Source organism: Pezoporus wallicus, unplaced genomic scaffold, assembly GCF_028554395.1.
Source record: "Pezoporus wallicus isolate ANWC-B61680 ecotype Strahan unplaced genomic scaffold, APGP_CSIRO_Pwel_v1 contig_5352, whole genome shotgun sequence".
Classification (NCBI taxonomy): domain Eukaryota; kingdom Metazoa; phylum Chordata; class Aves; order Psittaciformes; family Psittacidae; genus Pezoporus; species Pezoporus wallicus.
The window spans coordinates 43184-68822 of NW_026639660.1; the positions used below are offsets into that span (position 1 = coordinate 43184).

Sequence of the window (25639 nt, forward strand, 5' to 3'; positions counted from 1 at the left end):
GTTGACTGTGTTTTTATTCACACTGAACTGCAACTTGCTCTGTTACCTAACACATGATGTTAGAGGCCTGGCTTTTATTTTCTTGCAGTGTCACTCCCCAAAAAGGTTCCCAGAAGTATTATGTCAAAAGATATATTTCTGCCACCAGCTCAATCTTTACATAAAGCAAGTCATCTTAGTGATGACTCTGAACACTCTGAAGTGTTTTAACACAGATTTGTTTGCATATATGTGCAATACTTACATTCACATGGACCATCATAAAGCAAAAAAAAAAAAACATCGCCACCACAAATTGCATCTGTAAAGCTCAAAAGAAAAGTAAGAGATTGATCCTGTGTATAAAGGTTTCTGTTCAAATGAGTGTGCAAACCACAGTTATGTAGGGGAAAACGAAGCAGAACTTAATTCCCCGTGATTTCTGTGTTTAGCCTGAGGTCATGGCTAAGGCTATGATGAGCTGAAAGGATTTGTTGCAGGAAGATGAGAACATCCAGGATAATTTGTTGTGAATGCAGGTTTACCTCTAGTAGCCTATAAACAGTAGTCCCGAGGAAACATGGGCAATCTTCTCCAATTCTCATGTTTTAGTAATGAGACCGCTTGTTCCATACACTAGTTATCTCACATCATATTTGTGCGGGAAATGTCTGCTTATAGTCATGTCCTCGCCAAACTGGAAGGCATGTGTTGAAGCAGAGAGGTTAGGTAATGAGTATGACTTGGCTGACAACATACTATGGTATGAAAACAGCTGTGGTAAGGGCAGGAGCTTTCAGTGCCTTCTCCTGATCTGCAGAGGTATGGCATAAACGTGTTTAAAAAATCCCATGTCCCATCCGTCACTTGCTCCTGTGCCTGCATAGGCACCAGCTTACGCCACTAGTCAGATAGGAAGTAATAATGAAGTCTCATGGGCTATTAAAGAACAAGGCAGACATGATTACCAAGTGTCAGTTTATTAAAACCAGTAAATACTGGTAGTCTTAAATTACAGGACTCTTGCATCAGGTCATAGAATCATAGATCAGCGCAGATCAGAAGGAAGGGACCCTGAAAGATCAGCTGGTCCAACCTTCTGTGGGAAAGGGAACATGGATGAAATGATGTAGCACCCTGCCCAGTTGCATCTTGAAAACCTGTACTGATGGGGACTCTACCACATCCCTGGGGAGGTTGTTCCAGTGAATGAGTGACCTCTCTGTGCAAAAACGTCTTTCTTAAATCAAGATAGAGCACTTGTAGAATCTGCTTTGTTAAAAGAGAATACTGAAGTATTTCTGAGATCATCTGTGATCCTGATATTTTCCACTTCTTGTTTAGATGAGGAATATCAAGCTATCAGATTTCACTGAGTCTTTGAAGAAGATAAAGCGTAGTTTGAGCCCTCAGACCCTGGAAGCATATATTCGCTGGAACAAGGACTTTGGAGATACCACAGTGTGAAACTCTACTTGAAGTGAAACAAAGTGCTGCCTAAGGAGCATTTGCTACAGACTACTGGAAGGCAGCCAGAGTTTACAGGACTTTACAGATCTTTCAGTATCTGCATTAAAACTTGAGATTAAGAAAAAAATTACACAATGTGAAATGTGTTCATCAAAGCCTGCTTGCCATTGAGCGAGGATTTACACACTGTAAGTAAGAGCACAATAGGATGTGAGAGAAGGTTCCTAGCAATCCAGTTATGGTTTGAACAATAATATGTATTTTGTTTCAGCTAGAAGGCACTGATGATATTGATCATTGGCAGACCTTTTCCTTATGTTGTGTTTGTGTGTGTTTGTTTTTAATTTTGCCGTGACATCTGTCTCTGGCTTTCTTCCTTCTAACTACTAACTTACAATTGGAGGTTTGTAAACTTTGGTTCGGTTCTTGACTTTTTTTTTTTTTAATCCTTAATGTGCCAAATAAACCAATTCCCCTTTGCAGAAAGCAAGAACAGCATTGGGGAATTACAATTATTAAAATGTAAAAAGCAGCTGGTCTGTTATTATTTGTCTTTTTATTTAGTTGAAATGTGGCTGTATTGTTCACAGAACAGTTTTGAAGAAGACCTTTGATAGCAGAACAGCAAAAAACCCAAACCTATCAAACCAATTCAGCCTCTTTTAAAAAAAATAATTACTAAAAAAAAAAAAAGACTAAGACATTCATTTACTGGCAGTATTTTCTCTTAATGCATTTTGTAACGCTTCCATTGGTAGAATGTTAGCCTACGCTTACGGTGTACAACTTGAAGCCCAGCTGATGTTTGAGAGTAAGTGATGCTAATTGTCAAGTTTCAGAAATGACATGTTTCTACTCTGTATTTTGGTCTGTTTATGATAATTGAAAGTAAAATTTCCATTGTGATAATTTTTTTAATCTCCACATGTAAGCATTAAAATATGAGGCTACATGTTTAATACATGGCACACATTAATGTTTTTATAGCTTTCCTATGTTTTGGTTTATATATTAAAGTATGAAACACTCAACTGATCTGCTTTTTTAAAAAGAAACTGAATCTTTGTACAAATATTTGTTTTTATTATATAAATGACAAGCTATTAAAAAACACAAGTAATAGCCTTTAAATATTGTAATAAAGGAAGACATCTTTGCCTTTACTTCTAAAGGCCTGACAACTTGTTTACAAATTCTGCATGGATTAAACACGGATGTTGGCAAGGTGGAACACCAGTTCCTTGTTAGAACAGGTCTGTGGGTTTTTGTTGGGTTTACTTTATTACCTTTTTTTAAAGACAGCCAACTCTCCCAATGTAGTGATATTACAGAAATGCTATCGTTTAAACTAAACTGAGTTATAAGCTTTGTTTGCTTTTGTTTTTAACAGAAAATTTTGTCTTAATTCATCATTTAACTTATTTTTTATTGGTAAGAGTAAGTCAAATGTTTCTGGGACTACTCAACTGAAAGTTGACTATAAATAATATATGACATATATATATGTATGAAAGCACATCCCTAGCTGATAGATGCAGTGTAAGTGTAGTAATACCTAGATAGGACTCTGCTCACTGCATAGTATTGCATATTAAATAGCAGAAACTGTTGAACTTTTGAGGTACACAGGTGCAAAGTTTGGGATTCTGTTCTTTTGAACCAGAGGTGCTTCTGACTGATCTCAAGATTAAAAGCTATTAAATAAGATGGTGTTACTCTAGTATGCCTTTTGAAATAGTCTAACCAAACCTCTTCTAGCCTTCTAAGCATATGACTCTCTCAAATGTATGTCTTACATAAATGAAACATGTGACTCCTGTTCCCCTGATATGCTTTCTCTGGGGAAGTGAGAAATGCTAAAAGATTTCAGTCTTAAATCGTATTCTTGCTTGCTTTACCTTAGTTCTGCCTCCAGTTAGACCAGCTCCGTTGTTGGAGATCGTGGTTGACTTAATCCATGTTTGTCATAGATTTCATAGTGCTGCACATGAATATTACTGTTTTATTAGCACCTGCCAAATAGTTAAACAGCTAGGAAAAGCCCTTGGTGGTCTTATACATAAAGATCCTTTGCAAATAACAGTTTTGAAATTTGAACTCTTCTGGGTTTGAGTGTTCCGACATACTTGTTATCAAATTCTGTTTACCTAATTCTGAGGAATATACTGGTATTTATTTCAAATACATACCTGTCGGCATGTAGTAGGTACCTGTAACGTTGAGGTAGAGTTCTCATCTGCTAGGAGACCACCAGTATGCTGCAGAAAGGCTCATAAGTGTGAGCTGCTACTTCAGAAAGAAAAGGACTAGCCCTGGCACTTGTTTGGACATCTAGTTCTGATCAAGAGAATCTATGTGGCTGGTACCATCAATGGCTTTTTGATTATCTATTCTACCCTGATTATTTTCTGCATAATGAATGAACTGCAACATCAGTTTGCCCCACAGCTGCTAGATTTTTAGCCTATGACCAAGTGCTGTTTTGTTCATAGATCACCTTTAAATGTCTGTCTTATGCTATTTTCTGAATAGTGTCTTTTAAGAATAATTCTCTTCCACCTAAGACATTATATTGCATCTTCTGGCTTCTTGATTTACATGTACTGACTAACTACCAGCTCAGTAATTTTTATCTAGGTGTTGGATTAACTGTGTATAAAGGCAGATCTGAAAAAAAAGAACCAATCCAAAAATACACACCGCTACCACCCCCCCACCCCCGAAAACCCCCAATTACTTGTATTTCATATTTATATAAAGCCTTGCAACTGTAGTCACCATAAAATCAGATTGTTTTAAATGCAGTATCTTGAATTAGGATAAACAGGACAGCAGCTTGGATGCTTTTAACCTTTGCAAAGAGTGGCATTAAGTTTGTTATCTAAACTGCCTTTTTTTTCTTTGTGAGCGTGCCCATTATTAATGAGCGACTTGACCCACTTCTTTGCAATGATTAGGAAGCAGCTTGTCTGGCAGTTTGCTACTGTTTTACTGGCGATGTAGCGGTTACTGGAGGGAGGGATAAAAACCAACCCAAGCCTCCAGGTGTTTTAACAACCTTCATACATCTTGGCCCCTTTTTATTAAGAAGGAAACATATCTTTTGTCTTTTTGTGTGTTAGAAGAACATGCAGAATGCTTCTTGGGCTGTGTTACTGCTTTTGGCGGCATAACAGGAAGGAAAAACTCAAGCACTGTGTGATCCTTTCTCTTAAAACGAGAATTTGTTGTGTCATGATGTTCCCCTTATTTAATGCTGACTTTTCTGTAGCATACACCAAACCTGTACAGGTTCCCTACTTGTAGCTAAGACAAGTAAGCACTTGTCAGTAAACACTAAAACCAACACTGAATATTGAACATAAGCCTTAAACTAGGATATTTATGCACATGTAAGTCTGTGTCCTGTTAATTTCTTAGATTTTACAGAGTTCAATGTATTAGAAATAAGGCATTCTGTCCTGAAGTGTCTTACTACTCCAGAAAGTCAGTCGCTAATACAGTTTTGTTTAATATGGTCCTGCAACTTACTTTATGTAGATAATAAATGTGATAGTAACACTTCAAAATTAAGAAGAATGGGATGTCTCAACAGAGGAGGAATTTGTTGTCACTGCGTTAATTAGAGGCTATTGCAGATTTCACTGTTAAGATGCTCTCACATGTTTTAAAATGACAGATTTTATACTTACAGAATTAACCTTACCTTCTGCTGTGGAATAAATAGTTTTTCTATTCTAAACAAGCATTTTTTAGCACTTCTTGGCACTGCTGCAAGGTTCATCTTGTGAAATTGAAGTATTCACTGGGAATACTCACGTGAGATATGCTGGCAAATTTAACTGTGATGTCTGTTCTACAGCCAGTATGGAAAGCACATTCTACTTGGTGCTTCCTTAACCACCCATGTGAAACATTGTGCCCTAGGTTCTTATGGTGCTTTCCTACCCAAGAGATGGATAGTGCATTGTTGTGCTTAAGATGTGCTTATCTGGCTACTCGATTGCTTTAGTGATGCTTCTGTGTGTGGCAGTTTTGGGAGGTAGGAGGCGCTATGGTAGGTTACAGATTTTCATTCATTGTCTGCAGTGGTCTCAAGCTTCTGTCATGTTTTTAGTTTTTGGGGACTTCTACCAGATACACAAAATAGAATGAAAAGTATCAAGCAGGTAGTGAATGCAACTAGTTATCTCAGTCATAGTGCTCATTAGAGGCAGTTTCTGGTTTCATTGTTAGGTTCTCTGGAGCTGCTTTTTAGTGTTGAAGGATGTTGTTTTACTCACCTGTGTGAATTTTTGTGATCTGCTGGTCATCCCAAGAGCTGACCAAAGGATCAGTTATGTTCTTTTAGAATTTTTTCTTTAAATATTCCTTTCAGTATTTTTTTTCTTTCAAATATTGTAATTATAATCCCACAGGATGAGGAAGTTGAACTGTTGCTTCCTGCAAATACAAAATCATCCTCTGAAGTATGGGGAAATATGTATTGTGTTCTTCCTGCTTCTCATGTAAATCGTTAACTGTCTTAGAGTGGAAATTGTTTACTTTGTCAAGAACTACCTCCTGAGTTTGGCAATAATTGGCAAGTTACGCGCTCCAGTGGATTAAATATATTGGCTAAACACTGGGTTCTGCAGAGTTGGATCTTTCAATTTGCAAATTCTTGACATGATGTCTGTAAACTACGGTGATAAACTTGTTTTGCTGTAAGACTCTCCTTACCTTCATAAGATTCACTTCTTAATCCTGTTTCAGAGAAGTGGATTTGAAGAAAAAGGTCAGCATTCTTTGTAGTTGGTTAATAGAGATGTATTCTTCTAAGAGGCTAGGCGTGTAGACTCCCAGTTCTGTGAGTCCTTTATCATTAGGAGTGGGGAAGTAAGTACTTTATCTAATAGTCGCACACCTATCAAAGGGACTGGAAATACAGAAACGGGTTTTTGCCACATGATTCTAATTTTTATTCATGTGAAGGGCTAGCCCTTTCAGAAATCTGGATTAAAGTGACAAAGACCAAAGGTGGAGACAAACCAGTAAACCCCACCCCCATTGAATATATTGGATGACTCCAGACTGGGATGGGGTTAATTCTTGTATTTTGTTGTTTTGAAGCACTTTTCTTTCATGTTCTTTTAATAATGTTTTCTGAAATGTTAAACACCGTTTTCTCAATAAGCAATGTAAAAAAGCATGATGAGCAGTCACATAGCTTTAGCTTCACAATAAAATTTCATTTGTCCTGTTCTTACTGTTTTCTTCTCTGTCTACCAGATAAAATGTCCAAACTAAGAGCCTTTCCATTTAACCTGAAGCCTATACTGAAAATAATAAAAATAACCCAGGTGTTGTATACCAGATGATGGAACAATAAATATGTAAATACCTCATTTAGTTTCTAATGGATGTAACTCAAGTTCTTAATGTAAACGGTAGTGCTACTTCCTAAATAAATGTGCTGAAATTGAAAGTTTGCTTATCCTAGTCCTGCTGAATGACAGTGAAAACCAGGAGGTTTCATTCTGGCAGTCATAGTAAAGCTCTGAAAATAGCTATTTGAAGCCAGCTTACTTAGACTCAAAATGGCAGCTTTTCTTTTGCTGGGGGAAGAGTGCTGCTGTTATTTTTGAGGTAACAATCTAAATTCTAAGGAAACCAAATAAAACCAATCCAGCAATCGGGGGAAAAAAACCCAAACCAATGTTTTGGACTGAAGCATGAGAGCTATTATTGCTTCTGTCAAGCATTAATTCCTTAGGTTAGAAAGATACTATTGTTGTCTGTGCAGTATAATTATCCAGGGCTTCTCCTTGACTGAAATACTACTGCTTGGAGGTAGATTGTGAGCCACTGAACTGATTTCAGTTAGCAATTCTGTGTATAGGTTACAGATATTCAAATAGACTTCTATTTTTGTAGAGGAGAGAAGCTTAAGATAAATTTAGTGAAGCAGCAAGAGCCTGAAAACGACATCCCAGAGCTTCCTGTGTTGAAATCTACAGAGCTTATGGATTTGGCAGCATACCCTGAAGTATGTTAGACTCATTAAAAGAGAAATCTTTTTTCATTCCAGCCAAGACTGTGTGAGACAAGGCTGCACGCCTTATGTCAGATGCAGGCTTATGTCAGATGAAAATCTGTTTCTTTCTGTACCTTAATGTTTTAACAAAGAAAAGTGAGTTTAAACTTGGGTTTGTTTTTCACTGAAGCCTCTTTCTGCAGATTTCCAAATGGTTTGTGGACTTGTGTAATCCAGCCCATTGCCTACAAGGGTGCATATGGCTCTGGAACAGACAAAAGAGTTATGCAACCTTCTCGAAGTCATTTTTTTAATTCCGTGTAATGATAGTACAGAAAATACTTATGTAGTGGTGAAGGCAGAAAGACAGAATTTAATTAAAATCCAGCCCTCAACACATGCGATTTATTCTGCATGCTGTGGTATAGCTAGGGAGAAAAAAAAAAGGGAATATCGGAAGCCTACAAGCCACCTAATGAGTAAAATCTTGTTTTTACCAAATACTTTGAACATTCTACTTTTTTTTTTTTTTGGCAAATATAGACTCTAAGTGCAATATGTTCTTTCTAAGATTGTAATTTATATTATTTTCAAATCTGTAATTTCTAAAAGATCTCAAACTCCCCTCCATTTTAAGACATCCTTGAAGACTGTTCATTGTTACGTGCGGAATGCAATTATCAGCTGTGCTATTAGCTGCAGTATTTATCCTCTCTGAATTGTAGGAAGTGCTGTTTCTTATAACTAACTATATGCCTCCTCTGGCAAGAAATACCCTAAGATATGAAATAATCTCATACTACTTCTGTATTAATGACACTGCATCCTGTAAGGACGAGGTATACTCAAAACCTGGAAAATAAGAATGATTTTATTGTCATTAACAAAGTTGCATGCTCTGCACATGCACCGGAACTGGACACAACACACCAGCGTGGCCGGGAAAAAGATTAATTGTAAAGACCTGGGCTTGTTTCTGGTTTCAGTTGATGTACAGGCCTCTCTCAGCCACACAGAGGTCTTGTGGTGTGCTTCACAGAACAGACTAGATGCATACAACATTTTTAACGACTTTAGCTTGGGTGCTGGACAACTGAAAAGCCAGTTAAAAGACGAAAGACAAGACAGTGTTATGCGGTTTTGGCTATCTAGCATCAGTACCTGCCCCTAGCTCTTTTCCATTTACTTCTATACTGCCTTGCAACTCAACCTTCCCATTCGTTAAATTCCATGCAGGTGTTTTGTAACAATTTTCCTTGACAAAGCTATCCTAACTTTGAAGAAGACTTCAGTCCTGTATTTTGTTCCTGCGTTCCTTCTGACAAACTATGGGGCACAGTTCAGTGATCTGCTTACATAAGGGGAGGGTTGGCACCTTGCAGCACCTATGTTCCCCTGTTCCAGAGCCTCAGCAGCAGTAGTCACAGCAGTGATCTAAGTACAACTGGTTTACCTCCCTCAGTCTGCTTTGCGCTGCAGCAGCCGTTGGGATGTTTTGACTGCAGATCGCTCCCGTAAACTGTAACGGTCCTACTGATGCAATACACCCAGAGCAACGGGAGCGGTTCTCGGAATTTCATCCCTCAACGAAGCGACTACAGGATACAGCAGCAGAGAGGGGGCTGGCGGCACCGCTGCTAACGTGATTTTAGGCGTACTTATGCGTGGAGGATTAATCACACTAGAGCGTGGTGAAGCCAAAGCGCCCTGGGGAAAGCTGCAGTAGCGTACCGTGACCCCACAGCAGCGTTCCCTCCTTGACTCCTCGCGGGTAACGGGCAGATAACACGCAGCGTCCTCCACAGGGGACGGGCGGCGGGAGGGCCGGGCAGTGTGCCCGCCGTGCAGCCGCTGCGCTCCCCGGCCTCCACCGCGCTGCCAGACACCGACTCGGCAGGAGGTGCCCTGAGGAAGATACCGTTTTCGCCATACGTCACATCCGCTGTCGCGCGTCACCTAACGGGCCCGCTGGTTTCCGTAGCAACGGGAGCCTTCTCCGCCTCTTCCGGCTTCGCATGGCGCCGTCTTTTCCGGTGCGGGGGATAATATGGTGAGTGGCCCCGCTGGGGGAGGGGGCGGTGGGGAAGGTGCATGTGGGAGCACGGTGAGGAGGCTGCTGAGGCCGCCGCTCTCGGGTGGGGGAGTTCCGCCGCTGCCTGAGGTGGCCGGGGCCGGGTAGGGCAGCGCGCCCGGTGCCGGTCTAGGCCTCGACTGTGCCGCGCCGCCGTCCCGCGCCTGGCGCGAGCCCCGCCGGGGCGGCGGTGACGTGGCTGCGCGCGGGGACCCGCCCCTCCCGGCCGGGGCTCCGCCGCGGGGCGGGCACCGGCGGCCGTTGAACGGCTCCGGGGGCAGCGGGAAGCGCGCGGTGCGGGTTTCCGTATAGCGCTTCGTCCTCGCGCCGCCACCCCCGTGCGCGGCTCCCCGGGGGTCCTGGCGGCGGACGCTGGGGTGGGAGGTGCCGCTGGAGGAGCGCCCCGAACGGGTGGGTGGTGTGCGCTGGGCTGCGGGTTGAGCCCGGTTCGGCCTCGGGGTTTTCACCGAACGCTGCATCGGTCAGAAAAGGGAAATTCACATCGGGACAAACGGGTGTTGGTGCCGCTGCTCCCGCGTGTCCCTGAAAGTACGGGGCTGCCGCTGCTCGCCGTTATGGCTTGCCTCCGACGGAACGACCGCTGTGTGTACTTGTTCGACCGGCTGCTTAAACTTTACCTTGTTATGCTGAGCACAGATGAGTCGGCAGCAGTACCAGGTACTGTTACCTGTTGGCGTTGTTGGAGCAGACGCTCGCAGTCCCGTAGATCGTACATCAGCTATACAATTGCCATACAGCTGGTGCAGCACTCTACGGGGACCCTCCGTGGCAGAGGTTTCTCTCTGTTGTGTTGGCTGGAATTTAGGGAAGCTTTAATACCAAAGTGCAACATGTGCTGAGTTGGAGCTAGCTTCTTGGGTGAGCTGATGCTAGCTTGGCTTTGCACGAGGTTCACACAGCTTCAGTGTGCCACGTCCTGCACTGAGCAGGGAGCTGTGGTACTGTGCTAGCAGCACACAGCGGTGGGTGCTGAGGTGGTAGAGCAGCAGTCCTCTGCCCGTTCGGAAAGCTTTCCATAATGTTCTGTCATTCTTTTTGTCGTCTGTTGGCAGTCACAGGTGCAGTAGCTCACAATCAAACCTTATTTTATCCAGCCCCAAATCGTTGCAGGTGGCAGACCATCCATTGCAAGTCCACACATTTCTACTGCAGATCAAAAGAGCTTTTCATGTGTAAAGCTTAGTTTGTGAGGAGGGTAGGATGGAGACCAGCTAACTAGAAGCCTGAGTCCTCTGAGAAAGGGGAGCAAACATTACAGTTGATGAATTTTTCTGGTAGTCTGCTCCCTGTCACACTTTCAGGAGAGCCACATAGCACCCCTCGCTCCCATCTCCTACATGTGTGTATGTTCTGTCCACCTCAGTGAAGAGCTTATATACACAGGACTGGGATTTGGGAGAAGGAGCTCCTACAGTGGCCACATCTACTGTGTGTATTTAGCTTAAGCCATAACTGAGATTGTTTGTGTCTATCATCATGTTACTGGCTTTGTGTCCATCATGTTACAGATGATAGCAGCATTGGTTTTATTTCTCTGAGGGGTTCTCATTTATGTATATGTGTATAAACAATATTTTCCTGTTTAATAAACCAGCTGGCCTTGGGTGGGAAGTGTGCTTTGATAAAGAAAAATATTTGTGTTTTCAGAACATCTGTAGTAGCTTTATTTAAATAAAAGTAAATAAACCACTCTTGAAATGGTATTTTGGTATGTTTCCAGTAATCTTGAACTATATCTGAATGAAGCTTAATTCCAAAGCATTCATCATTTTCTAATATAATAACCATGTAAAGCTGTTAGAAAAATATTGTATTTAATGTTTATGGCTGTCTCTAGTGGAAAAAAACCTTACTCTAAGTCATTGATATTAATTAAACTGTTATATTTTTTAAGGGGACAATACATCTGTTCCGCAAATCACAGAGATCATTGGTTGGAAAGTTAACACATGAGTTTAGGCTGGTTGCAGCAGATAGGAGGGTAAGTCTTTTAAAAAGTGAATGATAATAAAAAGATGTTAGCTGTGATAAGTTAAACTACATTATTGACATGAGTGTATTTTGACATTTTTTCTTTGAAGTTTTTGAGCTGTGCTTAAAAACTGAAATTCAGCTCTGAAGCTGAATTCCTTGCTGTGTTTTGTCTCGGACAGTCAGTGCTCTCCAGAGTTGTACTTATATTTGATGTGTTCAGTACAACTGTAAACCGAATATGCACAGATGGTTTTGGTACTTGAATTCCAGCACAAATCGAGGAACCCTCTGATATAAGTTAGAATCATAGAATATTTAGAGTTGGAAAGGACCTTAAGATCATCTAGTTTCATCCCCCCTGCCGTGGGCCGGGATACCTCACACTAAACCATGCCACCCAAGGCTTCATCCAGCGTGATCTTGAACACTGCCAGGGATGGAGCATTCACAACCTCCCTGGGCAACCTGTTCCAGTGCCTCACCACCCTAACAGGAAAGAATTTCTTCCTTATATCCAATCTAAACTTCCCCTGTTTAAGCTTTAACCCGTTACCCCTTGTCCTGTCACTACAGTCCCTAATGAAGAGTCCCTCCCCAGCATCCCTATAGGCCCCCTTCAGATACTGGAAGGCTGCTATGAGGTCTCCACGCAGCCTTCTCTTCTCCAGGCTGAACAGCCCCAACTTTCTCAGCCTCTCTTCATACGGGAGGTGCTCCAGAAGTTTTAGAAGTCTGTCTTCAAAAGTCAGATGGTGTGTGCTGTAATAAAATGCAAATATTATACAGGGGTGATTTATTTTTTATTTTTTTTTTAGACCAAAAAGCATGTTGCACAAGCGCTGTTGATAAACGAGTTTTGAGAATCTGTAAAGTTAAAGTATGCTTGTTCTGAAATGAGTTGTAAATATTTGGGAGGGAGGAGAAACCATTTCTGCTGAATTTTGGAAGGTGTAAAATATATCTTTATTCTCATCAACAGTCCTGGAAGATCTTGTTGTTTGGTGCTATAAATTTAATATGTATTGGCTTCCTGCTAATGTGGTGCAGCTCTACAAACAGCATAGGTAGGTGTCTCTCTTGTACTGAAACTACAACTAACTATCACGTGTTCTTAGGTTATGAAGTTCCAACATACTATAAAAGCAAAGTTCAGCACATAATGGAGTTAGGTGGCTACAAAGCCAAGTTTGGAAAGTGCTTCTTTTTGATCTGCCAAAGTCAGTTTAGAGTCATTTCTCAAGAATCATCTCTCAAGGCAAGTGTGGATGGTGAAAGTCATCCAAAGGTTGCAAGGGTTTCTAGACCTGGTTATTTTCTTCCTGCAGTACCCATTTTAGCCTTAGGATTGCAAAAAAGTAGACTTTTAAGCTCATCCTCAAACCTGTTCCTTATATAAATAGTTAGTGCCAGTGATCTAGAGACCCTGACTTGCAGTTGAATCAAGATGTTTATAGTGTGACAAAATGCTTCTCTGATTCCAGGAGTGCCTCTTTTCATTATTTTGTACAGGGGCTCCAAGATGCTTTGCGTCACCTCTACTAAAAATAGAATGCCTTACATTTTTTAGTTTGTGACACAAGTATTCTTGCAGTTTCAAGATGGGTCAGAGAAGCAAAACAAGTAAAAGGTTCTGGTGAACCTACTTTTTGCTGCAGTAATGCGTATTGGGGATCTCTTGCTTTGGCAGATGATGTGTTACTGGAAGATCTCCTGAATTGTCTGTATTTAAATTCATAGCCACAGCTTAGTCACAAGCTTAATATCTTTTATGTCTGGGCATTATTACAGCCTTTATCAGAATTAGGATTGCCATAATCAACTTGTTTATGAGGTTCAATATATCGATGTATTTAGGACATTCGTATTATATACGCATACAAAAGACAGGGACTTCTCTATCAACATCAACAGTTCATATAGATGATAAATGTAAAAGCTACACAAGAGGGACTTAGAAGAATACAAGTGATGTCTGCACTGAAAAGTTATATTGTTTTAATATTTGCTTTTTTTACAGCTTTAACTGCTTACACATATTTGACAATCTTTGACCTTTTCAGGTGAGTTTTTTCCATTTAGTCTTAACTGTTCATTTGTGCCTGTCTTTGTATAATTTCTATGCATATAAAATTTATTTACAGATACAAACACGTTATTTAGTCATCACTATAGAAACACTGCTTTAAATATAGCATAAATGAGTGCAAAATTGTACATCTCTATAAATACATGATGAGAAACACCACAGCTGTATTGAGAATGACCAGTAACAAATCAGTTCCATCATCTGTGCAGATGTGTAACAACATAAAACAGAATCTAGCATCAAACTATCATCTGGTTTGGTCACTTGGAATGTTTCCCTAATGCCACAGTTGTTGGTTCTGAAGTATCCCTCAGTTTTAGCATCAGGAAACAAGGAGTATGTAATCCTGTTTCTGTTTCAAAATATTTGAAGAGCTGTATCCCATGCAGTCTTCCAATAAGGTTGTTAGATATTTTAAGTTTTTTCTTCCTGTTTTCTAATGAAATGGTATTAAAACTACCTAAGTATGAAAGTTCTAGGCACTTTTGATAATATTGATATTGCAGACATGAAATATATTCAGTTCTTACCTGAGATGCAGGTTGGCAGCAGTGATTGGGAAATAAACTGCATAAAATACATGTAATTTTTAATTATTAACCTACATTATCTTCATTGCTGGCTCACTACCTTATAAAAAGTATGGCTCATCAGTCTGTTTTGTCCACTATATACTATAGCTTATCTGACTGACAGTGAAACATTCATAAATAACAGCAGCAAACATGCAGAAAGGAAAATGAATGGTTGATATAGGCACAAAAATGCTTAACTTGATCTGTGGCTACATTAGAATTGTGATATAACTCTAATGTATCTTTCATTTCTCTTAGAAGTCTATATCCACTGAGTTTTGTCATCTTGGCTCAGCAGCCTTTTTCATCTTGGGAAAGTTTTGATGTTGAATTTTGCATTTGTTTATCTAGTTCTCTAAAAGAAGAGTTTAATGGAGAGCTTTCTTCACTTTTTACTGGGATATAAAGGAAGTGACACAAATGTGTCAGTCCTGCCATCTTGCTTATCATAGTCGTTCTCATTTAAATGGCCTTTCTCAGGTTGCAGTATTTCTAGGCAAGTATCATGGCCCAGTTAGCACCTCGGTACTATGTAGCCAACTCGCTCACTCCTCCTGCCCAGCCCCAAGTAGGATGGTGAGGAGAATCAGAGAAGGGGTTGTCCTGGGTTCAGCAGTAGCAGTCATTTTTCTCCTTCTTGGTAGCTGGTGCAGTGCAGTGTTTTGACTTTCAGCTCGGGAACAGAGCTGATAGCGATGTTTTGGTTTGGCCAAGGACTTTGTGAGCCTCATGCTCTGCCAGGGGAGGGGAAGCCAGGAGGAAGCAGAGACAGGACACCTGACCCAAACTGACCAAAGAGCTATTCCATACCACAGCACGTCATGCCCAGGATGTAACTGGGAGTTAGCCGGAAGGGCTGGGGACTGCAGGGTTGGAGGAGGTATCGGTCAGAGCTTGGTCGGGCTTGGGGGCGAGTTATTGGTTGGCTGGTGGTGAGGTGTTGTATTCTCTTCCCTTGTTATTTCCTTTATCATTATTATCATTGGTGGTAGCAGTAGTGATTTGTGTTATACCTTAGTTACTAAACTGCTCTTATCTCAACCTGTGGGAGTTGCATTCTTTTCAGTTCTCCTCTCCGTCCCTCCGGGAGCAGGGGGAGGGCAAGAAAGGGGGGGGAAGTGAGCGAACAAATTACCTGACTGGGTTTAAACCATGACAGGGTAAAACCTGTGGGTTGAGAGAATCGTTTAATAATTAAAATGGAGTACAATATGGTAATAATAATAATTAGAAAAAAAAAGGAGATAACAGAGATAAAACCAAAAAACCCAATGAACAGCAGTGATGCTCAATACAATTGCTCACCACCTGCTGACAGATGCCCAGCCCTTTCCCAAGCAGTTATCGGTGGTTCCTGGCCAACTCCCCCTACACAGATATACCGGGCATGACGTGCTGTGGTATGGAATATTCCTTTGGCTAGTTTGGGTCAGGTGTCCTGTCTCTGCTCCCTCCTGGCTTCCTGTGCCCCTTCTCAGTGGCAGAGCATGAGAGACTGAAAAGTCCTTGACAGGGGTAAGTGCTGCTTAGGAGCAACTAAAATACCGGTGTACACAGCACTGCACCAGCTACTAGGAAGAAGATTGACTCCATCGCAGCTGAAACCAGGTCAGCAAGTTTCTAAAGCACATGTAGAAGAGCATTTACTTAGTGTCAAATTTGCTATTTTCATAGACTTTTGCTTTGTACTTACTATGTGTGACATTACTGTGTGTGATACCAGACAGTGTTAAAAGGATTGTCTCAAACCACCCTTGCTGCCTGTTAATCACATTCTGGGGTACCTGCTGTCATGTTCTCCAGGTCCCTTTCAGAAAAATTCATGGAGTAGGTACAATCTGAACACTGGTTGTGCTTATTTGTTTCGGGGCCTCTGTTAAAGTGCATTGCATTTGGAGTTATGGCTCATTTAGGCTGAGGGATGTTCTATATTGAAGAAGGTTGGCAGTAGCCTTTGTAAGCACAGCATGCTGTGAATACAGCATTCAGCTTCTCCCGGTGTAGGGAATTTGAGCAACTATCATTTTGCTAAAATTATTCACTGCACTTTTTATGGGAACAGCTGAAACATCCTCATGGAGTCTCAGTTCCCAAACACAACCTTTCTGGATTCACTGGAACCATCACTGACAGTGACAGTGATGGAGGTGTTGAGTTTGTGGTAAGACGTGGTAATACTCATATGTTCAGATCTGATGGCTGAAGTGTGCATTTGTAGATTATCTAGTTTGTGAAGGCTGCAGTTACTTATCATAGTGTCATTCTCCCACTTTTTTTCAGTTTGATAACATGTCTAATAAGCTACTGGGTAACGATGAAGAAGCCCAGCCCCATGTATTCGTTTGGGTAAGTACTAATAACAGGATCTAATATTTAATAACACACCATGCGATACATTGCTGAGTTTCATTGCCTGTATCCTCTAACAGCCATTTCTTGTGGCATGATCTGTGTGTGAAAGCCTAAAAATAAGGAGGACCAAGACTGATGCTTTATAGAGCAGGGGAGGAGCAGGAAGGGGAGGGACAGCAAAAAGAATGAGGAAATACTGATTTTAAGCTGTTTGTGATATGTGGAGTTTTGGCTTAGAAGACATTGAAAATAATGCCTGTTCCATAAAACTTTCAGTTTGTTCCCACCAATCTGCTCTTGAAAGAATCAGAAATAGTATGTCTATCTTGCTGGTTCCTTCCAAGGACCAGAATGCATTTGATGCACTGTTCAGTGTCCAGTTTTCTAAACTTCCTTCTCAAATTTCAGGTTTGAAAGGTTTGAAGTTCTAGCAGTATTTGCATCTACAGTTCTGGCACAGCTTGGTGCTCTTTTTATACTGAAAGAAAGGTAGGGATATGTACCACTTTCTTCAACTTCTTGTGATGTGCAGAGATACTCAAGTTTGAGCAAAAGCATATGCATTCTATAGATGCAATCTGTAGAGAGCTACTATAGAAAAACGTTCAGATTTTAAAATATAATGCTAACCCTTGCTACTCACATTGATTACACTATACATAGGCTTTAGATGTGGTGATAGGAATTGATGAATTTCCCTGTGCATCTTGATTTTTAAGTTCATTAATAGATATTTTTTTTTTACTTCAGTTACTTTGTAAAGCAATTTCATAATTTATGAAGGATCTGAATGTTTATCAACTTCATCAGTCCCTCAAAATGTGCTCAAATATGAATTTGACATACCAGCTACACTTGGAAGCATTCGTGTTTCAGGTGCTTAGCCTAAAAGAATATTTTAGTTTTAACAAAACCTCTTCTCTTGTAAACATCTGGTATTTAAAACTGAGGCAGCTTACCTTTCATTTTTCTGTTCAAAGGCTCTCTCCATGGAGAGCTGTATTAACAACTTAGCGATTCCATACTACAGGTTGATCTGTTGTACTGATCAACTTACGAAATCTGCTGTGCTGATTTAAGCAATTTATTTATTTATTTTCTTTGCAATACTGTATCTGTGAGGGGTTTTTTATGAAGGGCAATTAACTCTTCAGAACTGAAAAAATATACTTCAGGTATCAAAACAAAGATGTTTTATTGTATGAATATGACTCGGATTTTCAATTATTTTTGTAGCGCAGAGCGGTTCCTGGAACAGCCCGAGATACACACGTAAGAAATTATTTTGGCATGTAAAATGATATTTTTTCTTGTGTCCCTTTGTGTTTTTAATACTTAATCTAGCATGTATTGATTATGCAAATATATTCAACACCAGATTGGGTTTTGGTACTTCAGCATTTGTTTCAAACTATGTGCAAGGCGTATTGCAATCAGTTTTTTCAAGGTACAGTTGAAATGTAAAGCACATGCTCTCCTAAATAATGATTTAACTATATGTTGTGGGTTTTGCTAGTTTAGTCACATTTCTTATAGAGGCATCTTAGGAGGCCTGGTATATAGGGGGGAGGATGCTGTGATGATTTGCGAGCTGGAGGTGTTGCAACGATGATGAAGACTATGGATAGCACAGAGAGTGTGTTTTCTTTTGTGTGAATACACATAAAAGAAGGTGTTGTGGGACAAAAGACTGGGCCATGTGATGTATGGTGAAGTTGTAGTTCTCCTGGGAGAGGGTAGGGGCATAGGGCATAATTGCGTAGAAACAGCCTTTTTTATCTCTACTACTGAAGGGACAATGCATTTATGTCTTCAAAGGAAAAACGTATATGTGTGTGTATGTGTGCAGTTAGTTAAGAACTGTTACTCAATGTTCTGAACACTACATACAGCCTAATGTGATAACACTAGCGTATGAAGTTGAGTGATCTCATACAACCCTTGAAATGATAATACACTGCCGGTTATTAAGCATTACATTAGTTTATCTTACTCTTGTTTTCAGCCTCAGTGAAAGATTATTACTAGTAATTACAGGTTGACTTCACATTTTGCGATGACGTGAGATTAAGGTACCTTTTTTTTCCCCTCCCTAGGGGGCGACTGCTGGTTGGTACTTTCGTGGCTCTCTTTTTCAACTTATTTACAATGCTTTCCGTTAGGAATAAGCCTTTTGCTTATGTCTCTGAAGGTATGTGATAAATTAATCTACAACAAGAATTGGGAAAGGATGCTAATGTTCCTATTTTTATCAAGGTATAACTTGCCTGGCAACTTGCTTAACCTGTGGGTATATATTACCGTTACCTCCATAAATATAACTTCATGGAATTTAGAGTTGCTATTAGTCATTCAAGTAGCATGTAGTCATTAGCATGATAAACTGAGTAGCATTTTAATGCTGAAATACCCTTTATTTTCAATCTTTTTGGATTTAGCTAGTGAAGATCATCTGTCAGATATCAGAACTTTAAAGATGTCTTATGGATATATTAATAGATTAAAAATAAATTAATGTAATCATTCCTCTTAATAGCTCTTTTACCTGGGACTTTTCCAGTGTGAAGTAGGCTTGCAGTCGTTCCCACTAACTGTAAATTATTTACAGTTGTATATTATAATTCGTGTTATATAAAAGGTAATTTTGATGGTTATAATCTACAATTATATTTGTACATAATCAGCTGAGATGATAATGAGAGATAAACATTTTACTGCCTGGAAAAGTAGAACTTTTTTAAGCAACAGTCAGTCTGTTAAGATGCATTTCTTCATTCACAATGTGTTGGTTTCTTCTCTTAAAACTTTAAGTGTACTTTAAAATGTATGCTTTTACTCATAATAATTTCATTACCTTTTTTACTTTTGCAGCTGCCAGCACAAGTTGGCTTCAGGAGCATGTTGCAGATCTTAGTAGAAGGTAAAGCTTAAAAATGTTTTTCCAAATTGTTAAGTTTCTGGAAGGTAGTATTGGGGGTTTTGTGTATAATAACAATTTGGATGGGTATTGAGGTGTAAACTGTTGTATATTAGAGCTTTTAAAATAGCTTTGCCTACTGTAGCTCTAGTGCAGGAACTCTAGAGCAGACATTGTCTCTTACATTTCTCGAATGCATCAATCTAATCAAAATACACAACTTTCGCTCTGAATGCATTCAGTACATTGTATGTAATTCTCCTTGGCTAAGGTGAGGTAATCTGGCTTTGTCCTGCACAGACTTGGACTGTACAGCTCAACATGCATTACCTCAGTGATATATTTGTACTAATTTATGTTTGTTTATTCTGTGAGGTGGGCAAGTGACTAGGATGGGTGTAGTTTAAATGTGATACATGAAACAGCTTACTCACTGAAACATAGCTATGGAAACTCCTCACCTGTCCAGCAGAAAATTTGAATGTGTGTGTCTTCCGGGGGCTGAAGCAGCGTGGCTCATTCGTCTTGTCTATCAACTCTCCTTCTAGTACTGAATATCTAAATGTGAGATAACATTGTTTGCAAATAATTTTATCAGATGTCAGAAACAGTTATTTTGAGCCATACGTGTTTTTCCAAGTATTTATGCTGTCAGTATCAAAATGTTAAGCCATATTGTATAACAAGTTAAGTATGCGGCAAAGCCCATCTGTTCCTGCATGTTGTGATTTTTGTATACAGTTGAGGGAAACAGAGAACACTGGCTTGTTAAACAGAAGAATTAACTTTATATGGGGTGAAGTATTGTGTCATCAAACCCAAACTGTGTGAAACAGCTCTGGAAGACTAACAATAGGGTTGTCCATGTACCTGGAGTTTCAGTGTAAAAAAAACAGTGGATAACAACCACAGACTCTAGCAGAGTCTTTCTTTAACACTGTGTTTCAGAGGACACAGGTAACTTGAAGGGCTCCCAGATCAAGAATCTAGAATGGCTTTTGGGTTGTGAGATAAAAATTGTTGACATAATTGTCTACAGGTTAAGAAAATGTAAATTTTGGTAGTACATTTACAGCTATTTCAGATGTGTTCTGTGAAGCAGTGTTGATTACAAGTTATCCGCACCTGTATATAATTATGTTGATGAAAAGTCTTACAGGAACAGACCAGCATGTGATGTCTAAACATAGGTTGGCTCTAAACAGAGCAACAAAATGTTTAATGCTGTTTTTCCTTTAAATTGTCCAGTACGTGACATGCACTTACATTCACTGGGAAGTACAGAAACCCTTTTCTCTCTTCATGCTCTCACTGACAGGAGATAACGATAAATAAATATTTTTTCCCAGTGTTCCCTCATGGGTTTTTTTTTGCTTACTGAAGTAGCTGGTCTTTTCCCTCTTTTCAGAGTCCCAGCGATTAGTTAGCTTTGGCTTTTGAACACAGAAGGTGGCAGATGGATTGAAGACTAATGATATGGAAACACCCTCCCTGCCCCAAGACTGATGTATATGTAATAGCAATATCTCAACCTGTAAAGCACTTGTGTTTCATACAGCCGACACAGTTAGCTGTGTTACTAGAAAAAAGAAAGTAGGACAAGATATGTATTTTAACATGTAAAAAAACTCTGTAAAGATTAGCGTAACATAACATTTTGTAGATGGGAAGATAGACTTGAAGCACACTTAAGATGCAAGAGGTATTAGTTTCAGATATGAGACAGAATATGAAATGGATCTAAACTTGATTAATATTTGCTGACATCAGGCTATTACAAAACTGAGCGGAATTAGAAGGGCCTTCACAGTTCTCATAGACACAATTTGCTATGACTGCAAAGTGTATTTGAAGTCAAATGCTGAAATAGTGGGTATGTAACTTTTGGGTTTTGAAGCAATGCTGAACAGCTAGCTGACAACCGCTTTTTCTGTTTTGTTACAGTATTTGTGGAATCATCCCAGGATTAAGTAGCATCTTTCTGCCACGAATGAACCCTTTTGTCTTGATTGATATTGCTGGAGCTCTAGCTCTTTGCATTACATATATGCTCATTGAAATCAAGTACGTACAGTTGTTTAAAAAAAGAAACTTTTGTATCCAGTCTATGAGAAATTGCAACTTTTACATGGAAGGAGTGATCTCATCAAAGCTGTATTTTGTATGAATGGCTTTGCAACTCCGTGAATATGTTTGTCTTTTTTCAAAGAGGTATAGTTCAGATGAGATCAGTATATGTAATGTTCTGTAAGGGTATGTAATTGAAAAGAATGAAAAAGAATCAAATGAAAATTCTTACGCTTTTAAAAAATCTAAAAAGTTCTTTTCCTTTAACATTGCTCTTTCTTTCTAGCAACTATTTTGCTGTAGACACAGCTTCTGCTATAGCAATTGCTTTGATGACATTTGGTACCATGTATCCCATGAGCGTCTACAGTGGAAAAGTACTACTCCAGGTAAGGCGGTGTCACAAAACAAGAGATTTTGTGGTTTCAGTGTTGTTAAATGTCTCATTTAAAAAAGCAAAACAAACAAAGACCAACCAAACATGAAGTATGTTTAAGCATTTGAATGGGGAGCATTCCCAGGGGAATTTGTGACATGCTGGAAGGATTTCAAGGGCAGTGGAAGTATGCATCATGAATTTGTTTAATGCCATTGGTCTCCTGTGTGGATAGATCAGGCTTAAAGGCTTTCTTACTTAAACAAGGCCACTTAATCTTTATTATAACTCTTTTTTTCCTCCTTTTTTTCCCTTCTTTTTCTTAAAGACAACCCCACCTCATGTGATTGGCCAGTTGGATAAACTTCTTAGAGAGGTAAGTCAGTGTATAATACATAACACAGTGCGCACAGCTAACATTAAGTAAGCATTTAGGAATATGAAGGGGGTTTGTGGGAAGATTGCAAAAGAATTACTTTTTTTAAATGTTTTAGCTGCATGTAGCAAATATGGATCTTGCTGTCTAAGATAAATAGTGTCATTCAGATATCCGTAACAAATCTGTTAATAGTACAGGTTGTTCTTTTTATAAACTAAACTTGAGCTACCGTTGAGTGGTTTGCAGATGTTAATGCAGGGAGGAAAAGGAGTAGAGGCAGCTGTTGACTTATAGCATGTCAGGTTGAGAAAATACTGCAATTTGGCAGCAAGAGTTACTTGAAATGAGTTACTTAAACCACTTTTTGGATGGATTTGCATGTTCAAGGGTAGCAAAAATACAGTAGATAAGCATTAGTGGCATCATTAACAGACATCATCTGTTCTGTGTATGGAAGCTTTTCTATTTCGCTGCTGAAAATGCTGTATTATTCAGAGATGTGTAAAAGTACATTTCCAAAAGGACTTGAAACATTCTTTCTAATTTATTTTCATATTTCTGGATGTTCACGTAAAATCAGGTTTCAACTTTGGATGGTGTCTTGGAGGTTCGAAATGAGCATTTCTGGACATTGGGTTTTGGCACATTGGTAAGTTATGTCTTTATTGTCTTTAGCCTTTAAAAAAAAAAGTTGAGAGTTATTAAATTTTTATTTAAATGAAGTATTTCTTCTGAAATCTTAAAAAAAAAAAGAGTTAGTATTCAGTCCCTGTGATATATCGCAAAAGTTCTCTTCCCTTGTCCTTTCTGGTTTTTTAAAGCTTTGTTATTGCTTAATATTATTTATGTACATTGCAGCTCTGGATTAAAGCATGCATTTTACAACTATAGGATTTCTTTTGTATTTTGGCAGTGAAGAAAACCTCAAACCATAGTAACTTTTCAAATGGTATGTTAGTGTAAATTGTCTCAGAGGGGAGAAGAGGAAAACTGTAAAACTTCAGGTACCAAAGCTCTACAGCAGAAACATGTTTTCAGCATTTTTGGGGAAAGGGGATGAAAGGAGCACCTACAGTTGTATACTGATATTCTGAAGCTGAAAGGAATTAGGGTTTGGGTTTTTTTGTGGTCCAGAATGATCATACAGATCTCGGTTATTCCTAAGGTGATGCAGATATGTTGTTACAGGAAGAAAATTAAGAATTGTAGAATTTTTCTCTACTTCTGAATTCTTCAGTATGTTACCCTTCTTAGGAAAAGAAAAAGGTAGCAGGTCTGGCTGGCTGATGTGAGAATAACTTCTAGTTTACTATTCTGCCACCCAAAATACTGGATCACAGCATTGCTGGAGTGATCAGATGATTATAAAACCTTTGTATGCTTATTTACCTATTTGCATCTTCAAGCTTGCAGTAGAAACTTCCTGAGACCTGGGTATGTTTTCAGCTGCACTATGTGAAGTAAAAACGGCTTACATAGCACAAGCCGTGAACCATGTTCTTTATTAAATATGAACTGAAAAAGCACGTGAGAGGTTTTGGTTTGCATCCTGTTCTCTTCTGCAGCAGTAGTACAGGGTGAATGGGGTAGTGTCAACTGGGAAGAAGGCAGGGGCAGCCTACAGTCCAAGAGAAACTCAGTCTGAGTTCCACAGCAGGCATTGCCTGTATTCTTGCTTACGGTCCTGATCTGAGCTGTGAGTGTTGTCCTCTTGCCCGCTCCAACAGCACAGGGATGACACTCTTTCCTAAATTTGATCTTGAATGGTGATCTGAATGGTGATCTTGATATGTTCATAAAAGATCAACACATTAGGAAAGGTCAAAATGTATCCTAATTATGGAATTAGTAAATATGTTTCACAACTTAGTAGTGTCTCCACTGTGAAAGGTTTTTGTGTAACTCTGCAGGATAACTTACCTCATCTTGAATTTATGTGAAGAATCTTTACTGAAATAACAGTTAACAGCCAACTTATTTTTATCCCTTTCTAGGCTGGATCAGTACATGTCCGAATTCGGAGAGATGCAAATGAACAAATGGTACTTGCCCATGTCACTAACAGATTATACGCATTGGTCTCTACCTTGACTGTTCAGATTTTCAAAGATGACTGGATCAGACCTACCTTATCATCTGTGCCTATTGCAAACAATATTCTGAACATTTCGGATCATCATATTATTCCAATGCCATCTTTGAAAGCTGCTGATAATTTGAACCCTGTTACATCCACTCCAGCTAAGCCTAGCAGCCCACCGCCAGAATTTGCTTTTAATACGCCAGGCAAAAATGTGAGTCCAGTCATTCTTTTGAACACTCAGACAAAGCCCTATGGATTGGGCTTGAATCATGGATCCGCACCCTACAGCAGTGTACTCAACCAAGGACTCGGAATACCGGGAATGGGAGCAACTCAAGGATTCAGAACTGGTTTTACAAATGTCCCAAGCAGATATGGAACCAACGCTCGTGGTCAACCCCGACCGTAATAAACACCATTATTTATTATACTTAAGGGTATTGACTTAATTCTTTTATTACCCAATTTTTACAAACATTTGGAATGTCAGATCATTCTAAATGGCTGGGAACAAGTGCATTGTTCATATTCATGAAACGGTTAAACTGCAGTTTTTGCTTTGTGTCAGCAGTAGCCTGTGTAATGTCACAAATATTTTCCAGACTTAGGATACTTCAGAGGTAGCTTCTATAGCATGTCAGTTTCTGTTTAGCTTTTTATTCACTTTTCTTTATTTTCCCAAGAATGGATTGAGATACAGCACAACTCCATAGAGAGTAAAATTGTGACCAGGCAGCAATTTTTTTCAAATGAGAATTGCTTAATAGAAACTATTAATGCAATTCAGCATTAAATTCACTGAATGCTGAAAAGCTGAGAGAATAGGAAATGGCAGAAATACAAGTCCCAGTTCTTAGATGTTTTGATTGCTGTATTAAGCCATCTTTTGGCAAAGTCACAGTTAGTTTTGGTTGCAAAACTCCATCAATATTCGTATCGTGGCCATTGTGAAGACAATCTGGTATTTCAGATTCTAATTAGTTTTGTGGGACTGTGTTTTTACATTTTTATTGTTGCTTTTATAGAAATTCAGATGGTTCAGCAACCATTTTCTAGTTGTAAGTATTCCATATTCATCTCCGATCTCTCTTCCTTTTTGGTTTAACTGCAAAATTATTTAGCAATATCCTGGGAAATAAAATATGTCAAACTTAGATTTTACAAGCACTTCTTTTTTACAATTAACCCTGTTTAAGATACAGAGCAAATGGCTGTATTATTTCTGAAGCCAGTATTTCATTTCTGACTATGGAAAGTATTCTCTGATTTGATT

General features: G+C 39.4%; 2 protein-coding genes across 9 annotated transcripts in view; both read left to right on the forward strand.

The window, feature by feature from the left end:
- SPAST (spastin) overlaps nucleotides 1-2480 on the forward strand; it is a 34462-nt gene extending 31982 nt beyond the window's left edge. For all 4 annotated transcript variants that reach the window (XM_057415306.1, XM_057415307.1, XM_057415303.1 and 1 more), the window contains one exon: nucleotides 1324-2480. In XM_057415306.1, coding sequence (XP_057271289.1) covers nucleotides 1324-1446 — 123 coding nt within the window. In that variant the 3' untranslated portion in view covers nucleotides 1447-2480. The remainder of the gene's footprint in view (nucleotides 1-1323) is intronic.
- Nucleotides 2481-9381: 6901 nt separating this feature from the next.
- On the forward strand, nucleotides 9382-24796 carry SLC30A6 (solute carrier family 30 member 6). Of its 5 annotated transcripts, XM_057415337.1 has the most exons (14): nucleotides 9382-9515; nucleotides 11452-11538; nucleotides 12511-12595; nucleotides 13549-13591; nucleotides 16473-16538; nucleotides 16953-17033; nucleotides 17781-17816; nucleotides 18641-18735; nucleotides 19416-19464; nucleotides 21406-21525; nucleotides 21815-21917; nucleotides 22233-22280; nucleotides 22864-22932; nucleotides 24278-24796. In XM_057415337.1, exons 1-14 carry the CDS (start codon nucleotides 9513-9515, stop codon nucleotides 24773-24775), a joined length of 1383 nt encoding a protein of 460 aa, XP_057271320.1. In that variant the 5' UTR covers nucleotides 9382-9512; the 3' UTR covers nucleotides 24776-24796. The 5 variants fall into 5 exon arrangements, with proteins under 5 accessions (XP_057271320.1, XP_057271321.1, XP_057271322.1 ...); XM_057415338.1 differs by lacking the exon at nucleotides 16953-17033; XM_057415339.1 differs by lacking the exons at nucleotides 12511-12595; nucleotides 13549-13591.
- Nucleotides 24797-25639: the final 843 nt, after the last annotated feature.